General features: G+C 37.0%; 1 protein-coding gene across 5 annotated transcripts; it reads left to right on the top strand.

Annotated features, from left to right (window-relative positions):
- Window positions 1-453: 453 nt before the first annotated feature.
- Window positions 454-19,216, top strand: prrg1 (proline rich Gla (G-carboxyglutamic acid) 1). Of its 5 annotated transcripts, none has more exons than XM_072584989.1 (4): window positions 454-475; window positions 3,845-3,885; window positions 8,274-8,434; window positions 16,080-19,216. In XM_072584989.1, exons 2-4 carry the CDS (start codon window positions 3,876-3,878, stop codon window positions 16,566-16,568), a joined length of 660 nt encoding a protein of 219 aa, XP_072441090.1. In that variant the 5' UTR covers window positions 454-475; window positions 3,845-3,875; the 3' UTR covers window positions 16,569-19,216. The 5 variants fall into 5 exon arrangements, with proteins under 5 accessions (XP_072441090.1, XP_072441087.1, XP_072441086.1 ...); XM_072584986.1 differs by lacking the exon at window positions 454-475 and adding an exon at window positions 584-638; XM_072584985.1 differs by lacking the exon at window positions 454-475 and adding an exon at window positions 609-709.
- Window positions 19,217-22,558: the final 3,342 nt, after the last annotated feature.

The raw sequence follows: 22,558 nt of genomic DNA, 5'->3' as shown, positions 1-22,558 counted from the left end.
ATTACTTTTTCCCTCCAGATGTGTCTTCACCAATGTAAATAAAAGCAGTGCTGGACAGGTGAAATTAGAACAAAAAGTGCTGGAGAAACTCAGCAGTTATGACAGAATCGGTGGAGATGCTTACCTTGTGTAAGGAAGGGAAGATTTCCAGATTTTCTGATAAACCTGTTGAGATTTGCTTAATGATTCGTGATTAGACACTGAGGGCGGTTAATGAAACTGTCAGCGTAATCTGCATTACACAAAGAACTGCTGCACAGAATAAGGTTAAAAATCACACAACACCGGGTTATAGTCCAACGGGTTTATTTGCAACATGCTTTCAGTGCTACTCCTTTATCAGATAGCTGCAGTTGGAAGTGAGATCCGGAATGAATCAGGCTAGAAAGCTTTCGTTTTTTTTAACAAATGAGCCTGTCGTTTTCACCACGACATACATCGAAGTCGGTTTCTTGGGAAAACCAAAAGACTAAGGGTAAGACAGTGAAAGTCTGCAGCCTGCTCCTTTAATAGTTTTCCTGTTTCTCCACGGGCTGTCGTCCACTTGGAAATTGTGCTGCTACAAAGCAGAGAGCTGGCTCTGCGCATGCTCTTTCTGGCTCACTGGGGAAAAACTTTTGAGGGAGCTGAGTTGAGAAGTAAGCGCTGTGTTTCCTGTGGTGGAATTTGGAGCAGATATATTTAGCTGTCAGAGATTACACGGCGAAAGGTTGTTTGACGCTGTATCGGTATTTTAATGCTGAAATGTTTCTAAACATGTAAAAGGAGCAAATTGTGATACATTACGATTGACGGTGATTTAAATTCCCGTTCGCTGTGTTTGTCTGAGCTGTTTTCCAGTCATGCTGGCTCGATCATGTGAGTTGGATCAATGCAAGAACATAGTTTTCAGTCCAATCCTTTGTCTCTGGTTAAGATGAGGCAGCAGGGCGAGACCAGAGACGCTGTATGTGTTGTTAAGTGCAGGGTTCTGTTTCTCGGTGTGTGGCTACGTTTCCCTATCGTAAAACGAAATGTAACGACAAAAGAGCATGTTGAAACCAGTATTGTTGCACTGCTTGAACTTAGCGAGCTGTTTTATTAAAGTTCGAGCAGCTTATGAATATAGTGAGGGGTTTTATTTTCTATAAAGTGTGTAGTTTATGCGTGTTTTGTCCTTCAGGGGATTACGATATAGCGTTAGGATAGCACAGCGGCAGCCAGCTGAGTAATGAGCTTTGGAAATATACCATGTGGTTTCCTACAACTGAGCCTGATAACTGATATAATCATTTCACTTCAATCCATCCTCCCTCCCTCCTTCAGCTCCCACTGCAGTCGGTGCCTTGAGACATTAATTTGCATTTAGTTAAAGGCACAGAACAAGTTCTTTTTCTTTCTGTTGAATTTTGCTTTCTTTTGGGGGAAGAGGCGGATAATGTGAAGTCATTTAGTCTCCCCCATTTTATTTTTATTGATGTAAAGGTTAGGTGCACTTTAGTCTATCAGCTCTGATAATGTTCGAATATTACATAATGAATATCTTCCCAAATAGAGACCTTAATGGGGCATTTTATTCATTCCAGTTTTTTGCCAATTTGTAAATACTAACACGCCCTGTCCAGAAGCAATTGTAAAACAGACACTAGTTATTTACTTTTAGTCTGAGTTCCTTCAGCAAATTTAAGCTATATTGATGTGTAAATTTTTAAAATTGTGTTTCAGTACTGGGGATGATTATTACATTGATTCTTCATGTTTCCAAGCTGATATCAGATTTGTGCCATACTGTTAATCCAAACAGTCTTTAACCCAATTTGTGGTGGAATCTGGATTCACAATGTAAAGTTATAGCGATGAAGTTGATTGTTTTTCTTTTAATATGAACACTGGTCAGACGAATTGGTTTCTTCGAGTTCTTTACATGCGATGATTCTATAATTCCATACCATACTGAGAGAGTAATCCATTTAAGAGGTTTTTCTTGTGGGATGCAAAATGAAATGCTGTGATATGCTGATAAAATGCATTTATCCCGGAGATTTCCCCCCCATCCCCCCCAACCGCCGCCGCCGCCGCCCCCCCCCCCCCCCCCCCCGTGCCCAGTATCTTTCACCTCACCAAATTTTAGCCTAAACTTCTATTCCTTGAAAAGAATAGTGTGGGAATTGCCAGAAAATGTGACCTTTCCTGTTGTTAGGCCCTGCTGGAACTCTAGCTTAGGACAGAGACCTTGGTGAAATGTTAGAAGGTAAAAGCTTTGGTGTAATGGTGGGTGATTCCACAGCTGGCACTTTGTGACGACCCCCCATTCACTTCAACACGCATACATTACAGATTATCCCAATGAATGCAGAAGAGAAAGTTTCGACTAATCTGTTGTTTTTTGGAGAATCAGCTATGTTGTGATTTTTGTTAGGGTATTTGTAACATTAGTCCGTGTCAGTATTAATGCTTCTCACTAACATTTCTTACCCTCCTTCACTAACCCCAGTCTAATCTTTTCTCTCATGCATTTCTCCTATCAATCACCTTAACTATTTCTAGTAGTAAATTCCACATATTGACCTCCATACTGTCTTCCAGTTATAGAGTGGTCAAGCTTTAAACATTTCCTTTAAGATTTACAGTTCTACCTAAACTAGTGCTCAGGAGTCCTGTCCAACTGCAACCTAACTTCTATTCCATAAATTGCATCATAACTTAATTTATGTTTTTGACACGGATCTCGAGGAACCAGACCATAAGACTGCTATATTGATCAAGAGAGATGACTGGTGCTGGTTTGACCTGAGGGTCACCATACCTCAGGAGAGGGGAGAGTTTGAGAAGGAGAAACCTTCATGCTAACATCAGCCAGTACAGGAATTGAATCCATATTGTTGGCATAACTCTGAGTGACAAACCAGTTGTCCAGCCAATTGAGCTAAATCAACTTCCTGACATTTTAAGATAATGTTGTGTAATCTATTACACACATCCTTTGGCAATGCCACCACTGACATCATAAATGCACCCCCTATAAAATCCATAAATGGTGATCTGCTTAGCAATCCAGTCATCAAATAAAGGTAATTTCACTCTGTGTGTTTGAGTGATTAAAATTCTTTTCGTTGGATTTAAAAGGGCTGGAAAGGTCAGCTTTTTTCAAAATTGTTATTTTATGAATGACATGACAGGAAAAAATAACTCTTTCACGAAAAACTGTTTTAGATGACCCATTCAGGCCAATAAATTACACAGATTTTCAAGAAAAAAGTTAAATTGTGATTATTTTTTAAAGTGACTAATCTTAACACACTTTCTGAATGCAGAACAATTTAAATTTTGTTTCTGCTTTGAAGAAAAGGTTTTATTAGGTCAGTGTATAAAAATATTGTGCAATTCTTTCAGAAGAATGCACTGGGGCTATCTTTGATTAAGTGCTTCTCAGTTGTTTTTGTACAAATTATTTTTTAGCTCCTGGGTCAAAAAATGTACACCACATCAGAATGAATTTGAATTATTTCCTTTCTAATGTGGCAAACAGTCACAAAGCACCTCAGCATGTGGGGCTGAAGGGAAGCAGCCAAGCAAGCAATGAGGTATTTTAAGGAAGATTTTGAGGTAAAATAGATTGAGGGAGGATGTGCTGCAGATGGCTGATGAGCCTGCTCGTGATGAGGGACGAGTTTACTAGTAATGTTGGCCACAGTGGGATGAGGGAAATTAGAGGAAGTTTTTCGAACTCTGTTAATTCCTACAGTAATTATAGAAACTACGTAAACCTTAGTAGACACCAGTCTTCCTCATTTTACTGGTTAATTTCAAACTGTGGTACTTTATTTTTGCGCAAGTATATTTTTACATTTTTTTCTGTTTTCAGACTTTGAGTTGCTTTACTTCAAGAAGAAACCATGCAGAGTGGTAAGTAATTGATTCATTTGCTGAATTACATATCTTTTGAACTTTAATGTGGCAAATATTTTATGAAATCCTCATTTGTAATTCAACTGATAATAATTATCCATGTTTGAATAAATTTATTCTCGTCATAAATGTGTTTTATATGGAGTTTTTGTAACATGCTGTATATGCACTTGTCATTAGCAGTTGAATATTATTGTTCTTGTTGCACCATGGTTTAACTGAGAAAAAGCTGTAAATTATGGTCAGCCCAAAAATCAAGTTTGTGTATCATTTGAACTTGCTATTATAAGCTTGCTCGCATGGCTGGAGTTTTGATTTACAACATCACAATTGCATCATTCAGAATTATTTCCTCCAGAATTTAATGAATAATAACATTTCATTGCAGTTTCTTGATGATTTCTTAGAAACTTGTATGACCAAAACAATAGCTTTCCCACCTTTTTCTTCCTTGTTTGATTGTACTGGGTATGTTTAAAATCTGAAAACATGAATTTGCTAATCCAGTCTTTGTACTTATCTATTTACATAATGATTAGTCAGACAGGCTTCCTTTCGCTTTTAACAAATTAAGACACCAAGTTTATTGTTCTGAAACTGGCCTCGCTAAAAACATTAAATGTTGAATGAACCCAAAAAACCAACTCTAATTTCGTGCACGCAAGAACAGATTAAAAGTTAGGACAGATAAATATGGCCAATAGTAAGTCTTGGAAAAACCAAAGGAACAGTTCACAGTTTATAGCCGGTAGTCTGGAATTCACAGGCATTGTGGTTCCCAACGGAGACAAGTAATTTTAATTTTATTTGAGAGATCTTGTTATAGAAATTCATCGGCTTTTCCTGTGGAATTCTCTGCAATAAGTATCTTAATTTGATAAAAGCAAGATAAAACTCACTATAAATGCATAAAGAGATTTTTTTTAAACCGACAAGAGACCCCAAAAGTCAGTCCATCAAAATGAAGTTTTTGGTAGATTTGAAGTTACAATCCCACTAATTTTAAATGGTCCTTTGGTAGCATAGAACTTGAGAATTGTTGAGAAAAGACAAGTTGTTGAAGATTTTCATCAGGATAATTTCCACGAAATACCAACGTAAAAGGAAAACATATTTATGCATCAAACTTTTCATTAATTAACCAGCACCTGGAGGACCGGAAGTGTTCCAGTTGATCAAATATAACAGTTGATCGAGAAGTTCACATAATCAGTGTAAAATCATGTTATAAGTAAATAGAAAAGTAATGTGGGGGTATACACATCACTGTTATACCTTATTTACAGCAAAGGTCACTTAAATAATTATGAAAATTTGCTTTAATTAAAACTTACCAGCAAGACAGCCTTCTCACTTGCATCCTCAACTGACTAATCGGACATTGCAGAGATCATGATAATACAGTAAACTTACGATGTTTGAGTTATATCATTTTTTTTCTGGTTTATCAATAGTCCAAATTCATAAGCTGCTGGTTAAAACAAAGTTTGCTCTAATGTGAGAGGGGAGTGCTAATTGTTTCAAAAGTGGATTCTTGAAAGAGGTGATGCCATTGAAAATGCACCCTCTTAATTAAAAAACAATAGCTAGATTGATGAAGTACTACATGATAATGAATTGTCAGCTTAGATGGTCAAGCTTCCTCATTCAGGTATGTGCTACTGAGTCAAGCTGACATTGCAAATACTGACTAACATATACCACTGTTTGTCCCTCTCAGTGATAGATAAATATAAACTTTTTATAAATGTAATTTGAAATGCAAAACTAGACTACTCCAGGAAGCGAAAGCCTTCAACAAACAAAGAAAATACAAGGAAGACACCATGGGTTGTGCACAATCTTTGGAGGAAGAAACTGAGAGAAACATTTGAGGTCACTGAGCTTTCATCAAAGTTGGATAAATTTAAGCAAATAACTAGGCAGGGGAGATTGGACTTTAGGCATTGCTGTTCCTCTCTCTCCAAGTACTGCTCAGCTTGCTGAAACTTTTCCTGCACTTTCTGTTTTGTATTTCAGATTTCCAGTAACCACAGCATTTTGTTTTTGTCAACAAAGCTAAAGGACAGGATGGTAATAGAATAGAATATCCTTTATTGTCACGTGCACTCCAGTACAGGAGTACAGTGAAAGGTTTTTACAACGGCAGCTTTTAATGACACCATCGTAGGTACAAGTACCTCAGTGCAAATTTTACAGAGTAAAAGAAAGTGTTGTTACAGAGTGAAAAAGAATACAGATTAGGATGAAACAGTGAAAAAGTCCAGTGATTATAAGTACTTAAGTTCCAGTCCGTGCCTGCAGACCATAGAGCACGAGGTGAAGCTGCTGCCGCAGGACCTACCCCGTGCTTGCAGTGCTCTGTCAAGTGATTATACAGGAGAGATTAAAAGGTGTAAAGGGATATGATGAGGTAGCACTTCAGTGATTGTGTGGAGATGACTATTTTGGCAGATTCGGTAATCTGTAGTCAAAGTAAGAGCTTTTTTCCTTCTGGTTTTATTTGTATAACTCAATGCAAAATCCGTCATTGTCCCAGCAAGTCTTATATAATTTTTACTCAATGTTGCTTTTTGGGATTGATTTTGCTCTGTTGTGGGGGTATTGACAGAACAGAGTAACTACAGTGTTAGACAGGTGCAGATTAGCACAGAAATCCTAAATTTTAAGTATGCCACTCAGGATTTCGAGATTGGCAATACCACAACTCTTTTCCTAAGCCAGCAGTTAGTCAGAATTTTAATTATTTGCCCCTACAGTTCCACTTTGCTTAATCAGATATAGCTGCATTTTTAATGACCCATGCAAATAATAAAATTTAGTAAACAAGCTCTGGTGTGCTGTTAAGTAATCAATCATTAATTTGCTTCTTTTTAAGCTGAAATTAGAATGAAAAGAATATTTTGGCTTCTACCTTCATTGCCTATTTCCACCCTATTTTATTAAATCCGTCCTGTGAATTAAAATTAATGATTTTATTTCACAGCTTTTAGTTTCCTGTTTGGGGCTTGGTAAAATACATTAATGTAAATAGCTGCAATTTTTTTCATTCATTTGAGGAATGTGGGGTCACTTGGCTGGCCAGCATTTATTGCCAATGGTGAATAATGTGAATTATGGCAGCACTAGTATTTCCTCATTTTGCAACCACGGTTCTGCAATCAGTTGCAATATCAATGCATAATGATAGAGCTTAGAACGGTCTCAGCAAGAATTACTTCCCAGCCAGCAGCAAGTGTCTTTGCTTTGCCACTGACTGCAAAGTCCAGTCCAATATATTTAGTAGTAACTTGGTGCCCACAGCTCTAAGCAGAGTTATTGCAAAAAGGAAGCATTTTAACCACTGTCCATTTACCATCTGTCACTAAGCTGAGTTTTAAATTACTGAAGATGACTTCTAAGATACAAGGTCATTTGACAGTTATATTGTGAAGTAAAGCTCAGTCTCTTCTGTATATTTTTAATATTTGAAAGCTTTTAATATCATCAGTGTCCTTGCACTAACTTTTTATAGCCTCCTTGAAGGTCAGCAAGTTAACATAATTGGCATGAATTTCTCATGTTGTGGATAGGGTTGACTTCTGACATAATAGTTATTAAACTACCACCTGACCATAATTTGCAATTAAAATGCCACAGTGTTTTGAGTAGAGTTATGCAAATTTTTGACAAGCTTTTAAGTCTCTGCTTTTATTGATCCTAAGTTTAGATTTGATATTTATCTTCAGTGCTATTGGTCAGTCAGCTCAAAGGAGTTAACAGTGCTTCTACTTAGAGTCTCTGTGATGATACAATTTGGAAAGGGGGTAAAATTCCCAGTGTGCATTCATATGTCACTCTGTATATAATTCGAAACAAAATCTTCCTCCTAAGGAAGCACAAAATACCGGGCAAAGGAGAAGTTGTAACAGCAGATGCACGTTCCAGCTTCCAGTTTCGTGTGGTGGAAAGGCACAAAGATAATGTCATTGATACTGACTTCCTGCTTAAGTTGGCTCGAGATGCACAGGAGAGAGTTGATCAGTCATTAATTGCATGTAATCAACATTAACACCTCCAACACTGCAGAATTGCAGAAACCAAAAATATTTTGGCTTGGAGTGGTGTTATTATAAAAACCACAGTACAATATAATTTATTTTCAGTAATTTGTGTTGATTTTTTTGAAAATGTACTGTCATATAAATGAATCACCTGAACTATTCTTTGACTATTAAATTGTTGTTAGAGAAACCAAAACATCAAAATTTATGCTGACTTCTAACTTTTATTTTTGATATGGAATAAGACTGTGACTTTGCTGCATTTTAAGATGGCAAATACATAAAATAACTATCTAAAAAATATTTAATATAGTGAATTCACAAGCTTTTTTTTAAAAACAGTGTTCCTGTTACAACATGAAGCCAACTCTGCTCTGAGAAGAATGCGAAGAAAAAATGGCTTCTTAGAAGAAATAAAACAGGGCAACTTAGAGCGTGAATGTTGGGAAGAAGTTTGTACGTATGAAGAAGCTAGAGAAGCTTTTGAAAATAATGAAAGGACAGTAAGTAGAAATATTCTGGGGCTCTGCTGGGTGGCCTAATGCAATGCTTTTCACATTTGGAATTGCCCTTTGTTGATATGAGGTCATGCAGATTTTTAACAGCGGTAATGACTTTCTGTTTGTGGATCCACAGCCTAGAACTGCCGATGGTTTGGAGTCAGAACCAGAAACAACACAAGTGGCGGGGGGGCAAACAAATTTACAGTTGTAAATTATGATTGGGAATGCAATGTCTGAAAGGGTGGTGGAGGTCGATCTAACTGTATCTTTCAAAAGTGGGTATGTTTTTTAAGAAAAGTGTAACATCCTCAGGTTCAAAGGAACATGCAGGGGCATGGGATAAACTTAGCTACTTCTCAGTGCTTGCTGAGAAGCAGCTGTGTTGAATGGCCTCCTAACTTCTTTAATCCATTAATGTGATAGTTCAGAGTCAGAACAATTAATGTGGGGAGAGAAAAATTTGAAGAGTCTCCCCTTGAAATTGGGATTATTCTATGCTGATGCATTTCTGGGAGTTGCTTTAACGTTGGTATTAGGATAAATTACAAGGAAATGTTCTAATTTCCAGCAATAATATTCTTCCATTTATTGACAACTGAATTTATTAGTTCATTTTCAATTCAAAATGCTTATGTTTTAAATGTTGTTATTTATTTATTTATTCATTTATTTATTCTAAAATTTGTGTATACTTTATTGCCCTTGTGTATATATGATTTGAGAGATTTTGCTCTAGATTGTTGCCAATGCAACTTTCATTGCATTGCTTTGGAAAATCTATTATTGCCAGCAAGTATATATCTTGTTACCAGGAGTAACATCACCATTTGGCAGGAAGCAAGTCAAACGAATAGTTTGGAAAAGAATATCTTTAAAGTCAACTGACGTTTGATTTTTTTTAAGGGTATGTCAAGGTTGCGAAGTTAATAAATACATTTAGATCAACAAGCCCCTCCCCCACCAAAGCCTCAGGACTTGGAAATGGGAAGTGAATCAAAAGTAATGATGCACTGTGATATATTTTTGACAGTTACTGGGCTCCAGAGTTCAGAAGGGGCTTCTGTTATGTGACATTTCTGTAGAAATTTCCTGTCTTTGGTTCTGGGATAATGCATAATTTTGGTCTTGGGAGGATAAACTGCTATGCATGGTAATTAGGTGGAGCAGGATCATAGAGAATGTTCAGAAAGTGAACATGACCAAAGAGGCTGACAGAGGAGGTACTAATTAAGTTCAATTCAGGAGAAATGTTTTAAATGTAGAATGAGTAGGTGAGTGCAACAAGACATCTAATTATGTATTAGGTTTTGATCAATGCATAACTTATCTTGGCTAACTGAAGTATCAGTTATCCATTGAATGTACTGGCATCATAAAAATCTCTAACGCAGTGAGCCTCTTCCATTGATTGTTTATTTAATTTGAAGAACGACCCCAGCAATGAGTACTGGAGTACACAGGGGAAGAGCTAGAGTTTAATCATTTAAAACTACTGAGTTTTCAGCACTGTGCATTTACAAATCAGGCCTGTTAACAAGTGACCTTGGTTATGCAATGGCTGGCAAAATTATCTTTGAAACACTGGCAATGACCATTAAGTTCATCTGGCTCTCAAGGAGAAATTAAACTGCTAATTTATGAATTTTTTAAAATCAAAACTGTTCCAAATGATTTTGAATGCTAATCCTAGTAAGGCATTCTACATGCTGCAAATGTGGCAGGTTAAAATTGGTTATGTCTATTACTCGGCTGATTTATGTTGTTTGGTTGTTCCCTACCTTATCAAATTCTTCAAAATCATCACATTTTGTTTCTCACTTCCATTCAAATGAAGAATGGCTCCAGTTTCCAAAGTCTTTTTGTTGCTAAATAAGAAAGATCATAAAGGTTATCTGGGATAATTCTTGACTAATTGCTGACAGTGCTATGGTGTACTGTAGAACAAGCTAACTTGAATTTTGGTTACTTTGGATGCTTCAGTTAGTTCACTACTTTGGATAGTTTAGAAGACATAGCACCTTTTTACTTCTGAAAACAGTGACCAAGGCAACTAACTGAGAACCAGAAAGCAAAATGAAATGCCAAGACAGTAAGTGATGATTCTGGGAGGAGGGAAAGATCATGGGTAAAGCATAAATGAGCATAGCAAAAGATATGAAGCATTTAAGAACATTGCACTTTTTAAAAGTTGTGTTACTGGAAATGTTCAAAGTGTCAATGATATTAAGAATAATAAAGTAGTTGAAGCATTACTCTCCTAATTGTACAGCATGAGATTTCATACTGGAACCAATATCCTCGTGGATTTCAGAAGTCAGTTTCATGTGGCTACTTCTGAGTTTTAAATGAATTTGAAGATGATGAATATCAATCATCATATGATGGTTTTTCTCATGTATTGACTAGTAGAGAGAAGGCAATTTGTATAACACTAATTGCATCATGATAATACAGTAATACTCAAGGTTTCTGTAGGAGTAGGTGCAAAATTGATAATTAATTTGACCCAGGAAAATATAACTCCATGAATAAGACAGATTTAAGTTGACAGTCAAGATTTTGCAGATAATTGTACCAGAAGTTTCAACAATTCATTCATATCAGAGTCATTCCTTCTTGATCACCCTTTTCATTCCTCCATACCCTTTCTACTCTTGCCTCATTCTCAGTGCAGTTTTCTCCTCTCATTTATTGCCAGCATCTTGTGTTTGCATTCTGTTCACTATCTAGTTACTAATGACACAAGGAATGTGGGAGTAGTGCAGGAATGTGACATTTAAGGCAAGTGATCAGTCATAATCTGGAATACAGAGCTGGCTCATAGAACTTCATGGTCTATTCCCGCTCCTCTGTTTTTATACTGCCATTAGGTTTCCGGGCACTTTACGCTTACTTCGCCAAAAGATGATGTTTGTGGACTACCCTAGCACTGTCCAAGGCACCCTCCTTCAGTGAGCTTGGGGTGAATGCAAAGGACGTCACAGTGCCATGTTTGCCAGCAGGCAATGTGACGCACCCCTTTACCTCTTTAGTATGATCTCCCAGTGAAGACAGAGAAACCTGTGTGACAACTTCCTTCCATGTTTATTTCTTTCGGTAACCTTTAGAAGTGAACTTATCTATAGCTACTCTTGCCTTTTTAAATTCATTCATGTGATGTGGACTTTGTTAGCTTGGCCAACATTTATCTCCCATTGCTCCGTGCCTTTGAAAAGGTGATGGGTGGTCTTCTTAAACACTGCAGTCCATTTAATGTGGGTAGACCCCACAATGCTTTGAGGGAGGTGTTGCCAGAATGTTAACCTTGTGTCACTGAAACCACAGTGATGTTTCCAGTTCAGGATGGTGAGTGGCTGGAGAGGAACTTTCATGTGTCTACTGCCCTTGTCAGTTTAGATGGTAGTGGTCATAGGTTTGAACAGTGCAGCCTAAGGAGCTTTGGTGAACTTTTGTAGTGTACCTTGTAGATGGTACTCGTTGCTGCCACTGAAATTTGAGATGGAGGGGATGAATGGTCCAACATCCACAAACAATCAAGCTGGTTGATTGCGACACTCACCCAGGCAATTCGGGAGTATTCTGTCACACTCCTGACTTGGGCCTTGTAGATGGTGGACAGGCTTTGGGCATCAAGAGGTGAGTTACACACTGCAAAATCTCTAGCCTCCGACCTGCACTTGTACCAACAGTATTTATATGGCTAGTCCAGGTCACTTCCTGGTCATGGTAACCCCAAAAATGTTGATAATTGGGAATTCAACAATTGTAATGTTTTTGAATTTAATCTACAGGAGAAATGGTTAACTTTTCTCTTATTGGTCATTGCTTGGCACTTGTGCAGCATGAATGTTACTTGCCATTTGTCAGCCCAGACCTGGATATTGTTCATATGTTGTTGGTTTTTTACATGGACTGCTTTGGTTACTGAAGAGTCTTGAATGATGCTGAACATGCCCCAGGAAAGGTAATTGATGAAGCAGTAAATTATGGTTGTGTCTAGGATCCTACCCTGAGGAGCTTCTGCAGTCATGTCTTAGAGCTGAAATGTGTAACCGCCAGCAATCTCAGACTTTGTGTCAGGCATGACTCTAACTAATGGAGAGTTTACCCCTGATTTCCCTTGACTCAAGGTTTGCGAGGGCTCCTCGATGCAACACTCAGTCAAAGTGGCAAGAACAGTCACTCTTCTCCCTCACTTCTGTAATTGAGCTCTTTTGTCCATGTTTGAACCAAGGCTATAATAAGGTCAGGAGCTGAGTAGCCCTGGCATAACCCAAAAGCGGGCTTCAGTGAGCAGGTTATTACTGAGCAGATGTTGTTTCATAGTACCATTGGTGACTCTTTCCATTTTCCTGCTGATGATCAAGTGTGGACTGATAGGCTGGTCATTGACTGGGTTGGATTTGTCCTGTTTTTTTTATCTATATGATAGAGCTAGGCAAATTTTCCACATTGTCAGGTAGATGCCAGTATTGTAACTGTACTGGAACAGTTTGGCTTAGGTTGTGCCAAGTTTTGGAGCACAAGTCTTTATGATTGTTACTTGAATGTTGTCAGGGCCCATAGCATTTATAATATCCAGCTTTTTCTTGATATCCTGTGGAGTGAATTTAATTGGCTCAAGGCTCACATTTGTTACACTGAGGACCTCTGGTAGAGCCAAGATGGATTATACACTCAGCACTTCTGGGTGAAGATAGTTGACAGGTATGCTGGGCTTTCCCATCATTGAGGATGAGGATGTTTAAACAACTCCACTTGAGAGTCATTTAATTGTCCACCACCATTCACGAGTGGATGTAGCAGGACTGCAGAATTTAAATCTGATCCCTTGGTTGTGGAATAGCTTACCTCTGACTGAGATGCTGCTTGTGCTGTTCAGTAAGTAAGTCATCCTGATTTGTAGCTTCAACACATTAACACCTCATTTTTAGGTATGCCCAATGCTGCTCCCAGCATACACTCCTGCATGCTTCATTGAATGAGTGTTGATCCCCTGGCTTGATGATAATGGTAGATGGAGAGTATGCCAGGAAATGATGTTGTAAATTGCGTTGGAGTGCCATTCACTTTGAAAGTAATTCCCAAACTGCCACCAATCTCACTGCTGCATGAGGAAGAATTCAGTTGAGATTTCATCCCAGATCTCTATCATAAGAAGGTACAGTGCAACACTTTCCCCCGCTGTATAGCATCGAGTGTGACGGGTGATTGTGGGGTCTTGGACTTTTTATGCCATTTTGAAAAATAGCTAATATTGACCAATAGCTGTTAAAAAAAAACTACTAGTTTATGATTGGAGTCATTCTTTAGTTAGATGCTGTGAAATGTGACCAGCTGAAATTATGGGGTTTCCATTGTTAGTATTGCAAGCATTTCTTCATTTTCAGTAGAAGAAATAAATGTGTAACGAACTGTAAAGGGGAAAGATGCTGTTATTTAAGACCAGTTATGGTGCTGCATTCCTAATTGATCTATAGCATGCTTCACTGAAATAAACTACTAAAAATTATTTATGCTGGTTAACTTTGAGCAATTTACCTTCACCGTTGATTAAGCTTGAATCTCCAATAGGAAAATCAAAGTGACAGATGGAGCAAAGTTTGTGTCTGTAATTCTCCCATAAATTCCTCAACGGTCACTTCAGATATCAAACATAGTTTGTTTCACTGAATCCAATCTCCCACCCTTTTAAGACATTTGTCTCCTCCTGAGCCTTGGCCAATGCATACTGAAATAAGAAACAAAAAGCTGGGCATACTCTAGTCTGGCAGCATTTGTGGAGACGGAACTAGTGTTAATATTTCAACCCACTTGAGAGAGTACGTATTCAATTCAGACTAACACTATTTCTCTTCCATGCCCCCACTACCTAACTACACATTCCTGACATGCTTCTCTGTCCTCCGTTCAAGCTGGCATTCCCTGTCTTCAGATCCTTTCCAAAAACAGCAGGATGTGGAAAGTTACTATAGGGAAGTGTCTGATTGATTGATTTTGCAAAATCATTTCTGAAATGGCTATGGTTTTTAAGTTTCCAAGCACGTTTTACTTTTGGTAACCTGCCAGGCACTGCTCCCGTAGAGAATTGCAGGCAGGTTTAAGCTGACCTTGCAATAAATTTTGTTTGTGCACAATTTTTATTTTATGGATCCAGTGTTTATTTTGCTAACTATTAGAAAACGTTGCAACTTGTCCATTAATATGGTTTTTTGGTCACTTAATGTCTCCATTCACACTCCTTGGTATCGAGAAAGGTTAACCAAAACTGATTAAGCAACTGCCAATAGTTGTGCAGCAAGTTTAAAATGTTCTGGTGTTACATTTTTAAGCCTTCTATCGTAATTTCAAGTTATGAAAACAACAAGAAAATGAGAATTAAACTTGACCTTTTTTTTAATCAATAACCTGGTGGTTTTGGTTATATTTCAGCTTTGATTTTATATTATATCTGAAGTGAATCTAGTCATTGATCATAAAATTCTCACCACTGGGATTATTGCCAATGTAATTCATGTGTAACTAAATAATTTCTTTGATCTGTCTGTGTAAAGAAAAATAAGTCACTCAGGAACAACAAACTTCCAAGGATTTTTCAGGCTTTCCTTCTACACTTTTTTTTTAATTCTCTCCTTTTAGAACATAAAACAGTACAGCATAGTACAGGCCCTTCAGCCCTCAAAGCTGTGCTGACCCTTTATCCTACTCTAAGATCAGACTCGCCTACATACCCTACATTTTACTATCTTCTTTGTGCCTATCCAAGAGTTGCTTAAATCCCTAATGTCTCTGACTCTACTATTACCGCTGGCAGTGCATTGCATGTACCCACCACACTCTGTATAAAAATCTACCTCTGGCAACTCCCCTAAGCCGCCTTCCAATCACCTTAAAATTTATGCCCCTTCGTGATAGCTATTTCTGTCCTGGGATAAAGTCTCTGGCTATCCACTCTATCTATGCCTTTCATCATCTTGGATACCTCTATCAATCACCTCTCAACTTTCTTCACTCAAATGAGAAAAGCCCTAGCTCCCTCCAACCTTTCTTCATAAGGCCTGCCCTCCAGTCCAGGCATAATCCTGGTAAATGGATCTCCTCTGCACACTCTCCACATCCTTCCTATAATGAGGCAACCAGAACTGAATGCAATTTTTCAAGTGTGTTCTCATTGATGCAGTTAAAAATTTACTACTGTCTGTCTTGTAACAAACAGTGCAATAATGGATCAATCTATGTAATTTATGGATACAAGTACCATATGAAACATCTCCTTTGTTTCCTGTCCTTGTACAGATTGTTCAACATGTGAATCTGTTCCAAGTTCTGTTCATAGGTTCACTGCAGCTACCTATTGGAAAAAACAATTTTGTTCAAAGGTTCTGTCTGAAATACAGGAAATACTTGCTGGTTTACTGCATTCCTATCTTTTTACAAAAGGAACTGCTGCAATTCATTACTGATTAGAATTATTTTACCTTATTATAGATTCATTACTCCTAACAACCAGCATTTGGTTAAAATTAAGTGGTCAAGTTATATTTTTACTGATATCTGTAGACTTGATGTTACTTATGGAAGATACATTATGTTGAACAATGTTTAAAATGGTGTGCATCTGTTTAATGAGCGTTTTCTTTTCCAGAATGAATTTTGGACAAACTACATTAAGGATCAGAATGACAATCAAGAAAATGCCTCTGGCGTCAGTATAGAATCAGTATATCTCGTGGCTCCTCTAATGGCAGGACTTCTGTTAATTATTATTGTACTCTTTGCTATCTGGAGGTGTCAGGTGAGAAAGGCAAATAACCGACAGAATGCTTATGCCCAGTCACAGAGTCAAGCAAACCAACCCACCAGAAATGTCTCAGTAGTTGTGTTTGGTTACAATGATAATCCTCTCAGTCCATTTGATCGAGTACGTGTGCAGCAACCAGAGGTTATGACTATCGATTATTCCAATGGGAGTGGACTCCCTGGAGGACCATCCACACACTTAAGTTCAGATCAACCTCCAACTTACCATGAGGCTATTGGACAAGCTGATAATGTAAGAATTAATGATGATACACAACACAGTGAGGATCCTCCAAGATATGAAGAAATTATGACTCCTCCCAAACAGAGTTAAAAATATCACAGGTTGCTAGGAATGGGTAGATAAACAATATTTTGGGGGTGAAAAAATCAATAATTGAAGGTAAGATATTCATTTAGACACTTTTATTATATTCCAAGTAGCCACTTCAAATTTGGTGATTATAACTCGTTTGTCTTTTTACAGTAGCACATCATTACTGAACTTAAATAGGTATAAAACTTACCTTAAAAGAAAAGGGAATATGGTTCCTTTTAGGTCCAGGTTAAGTACATTTGCATTTTTTTAGGAAGGATGGAGGATAACATGAAGTCATCTGCCTATATGCACACACACTTTTTTATATTTAATATGCTTCTAGTTAAAAAGAGTGCTAGTCCAGTGAAAGAATCAGTTTTTGTTTAAAATTGGGTAATACTCCTCAACAGATAGAGAACGATTGTAAAAACTCTGGTTTCTAGACTTGTAACTTTTCTTTTTTATTCAAACATGTTTTGTACTACAATAATAGAATCCAATCTTTATTATTCTGTTTCTTCATTACTCATCAACCATGTAAAGTTAGAAATTAATTGGAAACACTGTTAACAAAGGCAGAAGAATACAAAATTGGTTTGTTACACTTGAGTAAATTTTTAGATAACTAATGAAGTACTCATTTCCACTGCTGCTGTGTTTCAGAGTAGGCATTGGAATTTTAATCTGCTGATGTGTTGAACTGAATGTGCCTACGAAATGTCTGTTCCACCATTCACATCCACCTCACTCTTGGGTGGGGGCGGGGCGGGGGGGGGGGTTGGGAAACACATTCCAAAACTGACCTTTTGTCATGCTAGGGGGAAATATCAGATTTTGAGCATTAATTTATCACTTGATTTTTTTTAAAACAACATGCATCAGAAAACAATTTTATATAAGTAAATGACAGCACATCTAAACAGTCTAGCCTTTTTCTGGTTCTGTATTTTTCCTGCCAGCATTTTTTCTGGATTTATTGTCTTCATTCAGTATTAGATGTACATTGCTGTACAGTTTCTTGGTAAATCACACCATGAGCGTGGTAGGTTTTAATCTTTAAATATGAATGTTATTGAAAACTCAACTTTTGTTAATTATTAATGCATGGGGAAAGAATTGAGCCTTGTCTATCAAGGTTTTGTTTCCTTTCTTCCCTTTACACCATCACAAAAACTAAAAGTGTTGTAAATTTCTGAAAAATGAATTAACACTGACTCTTGTTATTTTAAATGTATAACGTACAGATAGGTTTTCTAAGCTCATCTTGAATATTTGGGCCAGATGAAACTGATTTTCTATTGAATTCAAGTTCTGATCAGATGATTCAATCCACGCTATTGAATTATCCATAGTCAAATTTCCTCAGGTTCAACTAAAATTTATGCTAATTTTAGTTCTGAGTGACAACATGTAGTCATTGGATGTGGCAGTAATGGTGCATACATTTTGCATGGGAGAATAATGTGTTTTTGACTTTTCCAAATGTACAAACTTCAGGAAGTTAAGTGTGTGAGTGAATTAAATATCTAGGATATGTATTATATTATGTTTGGGTACCATGTACATATTGAAGTAAAGGTTTTCATGAAATGTAGATGATGTCTGGTGTGCAGAAATACACAGAAAGTGCCATTATTGTTGAGCGTCTCAGGAAAAAGCAAGTAAAATTGCATATAGGTATGGTCCAAAGTATTTGCCTTTAGTATTTGTGTGTAATAATACCCAGTATGTAAGTTAAGTGTCCTCACAAATTGTTACATTCAATGACATTAGACGTTCATGATATTATTATGTACTGGGGACTAGCTTCAAAATTAACAATTTTCCAGAATCCCAATTACCTGATGGTGTTGCAGTTTTCTTTTTCCAATGAAAAAGATAAAGGATAGAAACAATGTCTGAAAATTGTTCAGGAGCTTTTCTTCTCTGCAAAGCAACTTTAATCTTCTGTGATTTGTATTGCATTGCTTCTTAACTTAGGAAAACAGTTAATTAGTTTTAGATGTCGTGCTCAGAAATATTTTTGCACATGTTTTCAAAATAAAGGAAAGTTATTTTCTGTTTGACAGTGAAGTAATGACTAACAGATGCCTGGAAGTAGGTGACGTGGTGAACAAAGCTGTCAATATGTGGCTCATATTAATTGTACATCACCACTGTAGTCTCCTATGCCTCAATCTCCATTTTATGAAAGGAGGTAATGCAGGTATGGAATTGCCTCTGCCTGCAGCCTGACTTATATCTTAAATTGTTGAAATGCTGGGACATGTAAACATTACTATATTTTTGTATAAAGTTTTGATTCAATATTAACATGCGCTAAACTATTTAGATATTTTGAATAATACAACAGTGGTTTCAAAATGATCATGCAAAGGAATCAGAAATACTTTTCTATTGTGTTAATTTCTTTATAGTAAAATGAATTTGAAAAGCATTATAAACATGGCAGTTCTAAATGTTGGGGCATTTTCAACAATATGTTAATGCACTCATTAACAAAAATGCTTTGTAATACACCAAGGAAGCACTGAATCAAAATATTTAACGCCTTAATGTTATAATACGGAGATGTTTCTATAACCTTTAGAAGAAAGTATTGTGTAGAACAATGTTTGTTTGTTTTCGCATAAAATGCATAAATAAAATTATATTGAAATTTATTCCATGTGGTGTCATATTATGTTGTTTTTATGTAATGTTTATACTAATTGCTACCAGGGACAATGAAACAAATTACTTTAATACCAATAGCTGGGTTTATTTTTGCAGGTCAATGGGAAAAGTGTATCACTTGTGAGCTGAAAAAACATTTTATAAAATCTGTTTGATTTCATTGCACCTGGTGGATTTAAGAGACATTGCTCAAAAGTGTTACAATGAACCACCATTTCAGATAACTAATAATTTTAAAATGCACATGAACAAACACACCCTTTTACATCCTTGACTGATACCATTCAATGAATTACCTATGCCAAACCTTCTTTCCACACCACAACTAGATAAATAAGATTGTGTTCATTTACGTTGCTTGCACAGTTGCACTTCTCTTGTGAACGAACTTCTGATACCAATTGTTATTTCTCTGAAGAAAAAGGAAATACAGTAAGTATTCATTTCCCATGCAGTAACTAATCTGTAAGTTGCATTTTCATTAGCTTCATTTTGCTTTTTGATTCCATTTTGAGAAAGATCTGATTAACATTTTCCTATATGGTATCCTAGAGATACTTGATGTGTTCAGGGTTTTCGAAAAAAAATCCACAAATAATTCACACCTATTATTTGCAGACTCCAACATGCTGATTCTCAAAAAATCCTCCTATAATGTTTTTCCTCCAATACGTTATTTAGAATGCTTTTGGAATAATTTTACCAGGAAAGTTGCACAGTTAGTATGGTGGAAATCAAAATACCTCCATCGTTTAAGGGATAATTTGTATTATCAATTGAATTTTTCTGAAGTGCAGCATCACCATGTTCATAACAAAAGCATGTTTGCAGGTATGTTTAAAATGGATCTTCTTTAGAAAGGCAGTTTGTTGGACCTGTTCTTTTAGTGTTGCTTCTTTGAGTTGCCTTAATAAATTTGCCAATTCTTGTGCATAAGTACAATGGAGTAAAAGATGCAGCACAGAAGCAGCCATACTATGTTTCTAATCGACTAGACACTCATCTGTACATTCTAAAATCAGCCCAGTTCCCTTTTGACACACATTTGTTTAAAATCATGGCCTGTGACAAATCTATGGCTTTATGAAGTGTATTTTGCCCTTTTTTTTTAAATGAAGAGATGTTGCAACAGAGGAGACAGGGAGTTTGTTCCCAGTCAGCAAACTGAACAGCTTGAGGCTTTGGGCTTTTATTTAATAAGTTGGAAAAATATAAGCAACATGAACGGCTGGGGTCTTGCTCCCATAAAACTAGGATTTTAATTAACTTTCAGTAGTTTCCAGGCTCTTGAAGCTGAATGTGGAAGCTGTTGTTCTTGTCTCTGTCTCAGCTAAAAGCTTGGGTTATCTTCCTGCTGTTACAATTGCATGTGAGACAATCTTTTTCACTTAACTTGCCTTTGCCACAGGTGTGTTTATGGGATGTTACTGTATTGGAAGAGCTGCTGTTTGGTAGTTAAATAATCAACCATTCTGTTAAGTTTTCCAATAGAGTTAAGTTATTCCAATTCTTTCCTTTGTTTGTATTTTAACTATAGTGTAAGTATAAAGTGTGTTTTGGCTTCTCAAGCTTGGTAGTTTGACCAATCTGACAAGTTGCCCTTAAAAATAAGAAAACATTTGGCATCTAGGCTATCTTAATACATTTTGGCGGGGGGGGGGGGTGTTTAGTCTGGTCCATAACAGGCTCCAGAAAGACTTTATCAATGCCCCTTTATATGCATAAATGAAAACGCACTTGCCACTTGTTCAAAACCCAAACTCTTAAAATAAATGATAAATGTGTAAAAATATTTCACTCCTTGCATTCACCGTCTCCAGTTGCCTGTCTTAAACCAGTCTTTATTTGTAAAAGGTCAGAACAGCACCTCCTCCCACACTTCTTTGAATTCTCTCATTTACCAAATTCCTCAGCTCACTCAAACTGGAGTTACATTCACTTACTTACTAGAAGAGAATGTGGCCAAGAAAGATTATTCATTCAGTGTATTGAATGAAAGATGATTGCAAACCTCTCCATTTCTATTTTATGTTGACATGCTGTAAATATCTTTTATCTTAACACTGACATGCTACATTCTCACATCATTGAGAATAGATATATTTACAGAGCATCCTCCTCTGGTTCAAATCACGGTGAACAATTAAATGACTATCTGCATTAGTGAGGGGGAATGTTGCCTGCAGGTTTGTTCCAGGAGGCAGTCATGTTCTGCCTTCTCAGGCAGTGTTCTAAAGTCATACACCCACAGTGAGAAAAGATCTCGTCTCTGTCTTAATGATCAGTACTAACTTTAAAACCCTGTCCCCTAGTTCTGAACTGACCAGGAAGTAAAAGCAGCCTTTCCACATCCCCTCTTGTCAAGACCATTCAGGGTCTATTCTACTTCAATCAAGTCTCTCTTATAAATTCCAGTACAAAAATAAACCAAGCCTGTTCACCTATCCCTATAAGACAAGCCCTATACAGATATGTTGTAGACCTTCCAATGCATTTATGACCTTAATTAAGAGATCAGAACTGCACAATATTTGCAATATGGTGTCACAATTGTCCTCTACATGTGAAGCATAATATCCTTGTTTGTATGTTCAATTCCTTTAAGACTATAGTGTAGCACCCCATTAGGCTGCTTGGTTACATATTGTACCTGCATTATCAAGGCTTTGTGACTCATATTAGAACACCTAAATTCCTCTGCACATTGGAATTCTGCAGTCATTCTCTATTTAAATAATATTTTACTTTTTCATGCTTGCTGCCAAAGTGAATAACTTCATATTTTCATTCATTCTACTACATCATTGCACACATTCTCAATCTATCAATATCTGTCTGCAACTGACTTATGCCTTAACAACATATAGTTGTAAAAGATCTTGGTGTCAGCAAATTTAGTGACTATGCCTTCTTTCCCTTCATCCACATCATTCACTTGAACCATAAAAACTTGGAAGCCCCAAAATAGACCATTGTGGGTTCCTGTCATTAATTCTACCAATCAGATAAAAATCCATCTAAGCATAATGCAAACACAAAACTGAAAATTGCTGGAAAAGCTCAGCAGGTCTGGCAGCATCTGTGGAGAGAAATCAGAATTAACATTTCGGGTCCAGCGACCTTTCCTCAGAACTGTAGGAAGTTCTAAGGAAGGCTTGCTGGACCCGAGACATTAACTGATATCTCTCAATAGATGCTGCTGGACCTGCGGACCTTTTTCAGCAATTTCTGTTTCTGATTTCCAGCATCCATAGTTCCTTCAATTTTCATCAATGTATACAGTCTAATTCCTACCAGCAAGGCAACCTTCTAGCCATATTAGTGCATTA

Source organism: Chiloscyllium punctatum, chromosome 15 (genome assembly GCF_047496795.1).
Source record: "Chiloscyllium punctatum isolate Juve2018m chromosome 15, sChiPun1.3, whole genome shotgun sequence".
Taxonomy (NCBI): domain Eukaryota; kingdom Metazoa; phylum Chordata; class Chondrichthyes; order Orectolobiformes; family Hemiscylliidae; genus Chiloscyllium; species Chiloscyllium punctatum.
The sequence above is the reverse complement of the archived record's forward strand: the minus strand, read 5'-3'. Positions and strand labels throughout refer to the sequence as shown.

Excerpts from the sequence above, each read along its gene's own strand:
- prrg1 (XM_072584989.1), top strand. Across the intron at positions 8,435-16,079 it reads TTGAAAATAATGAAAGGACA|AATGAATTTTGGACAAACTA; the intron begins GTAAGTAGAAAT and ends TTTCTTTTCCAG.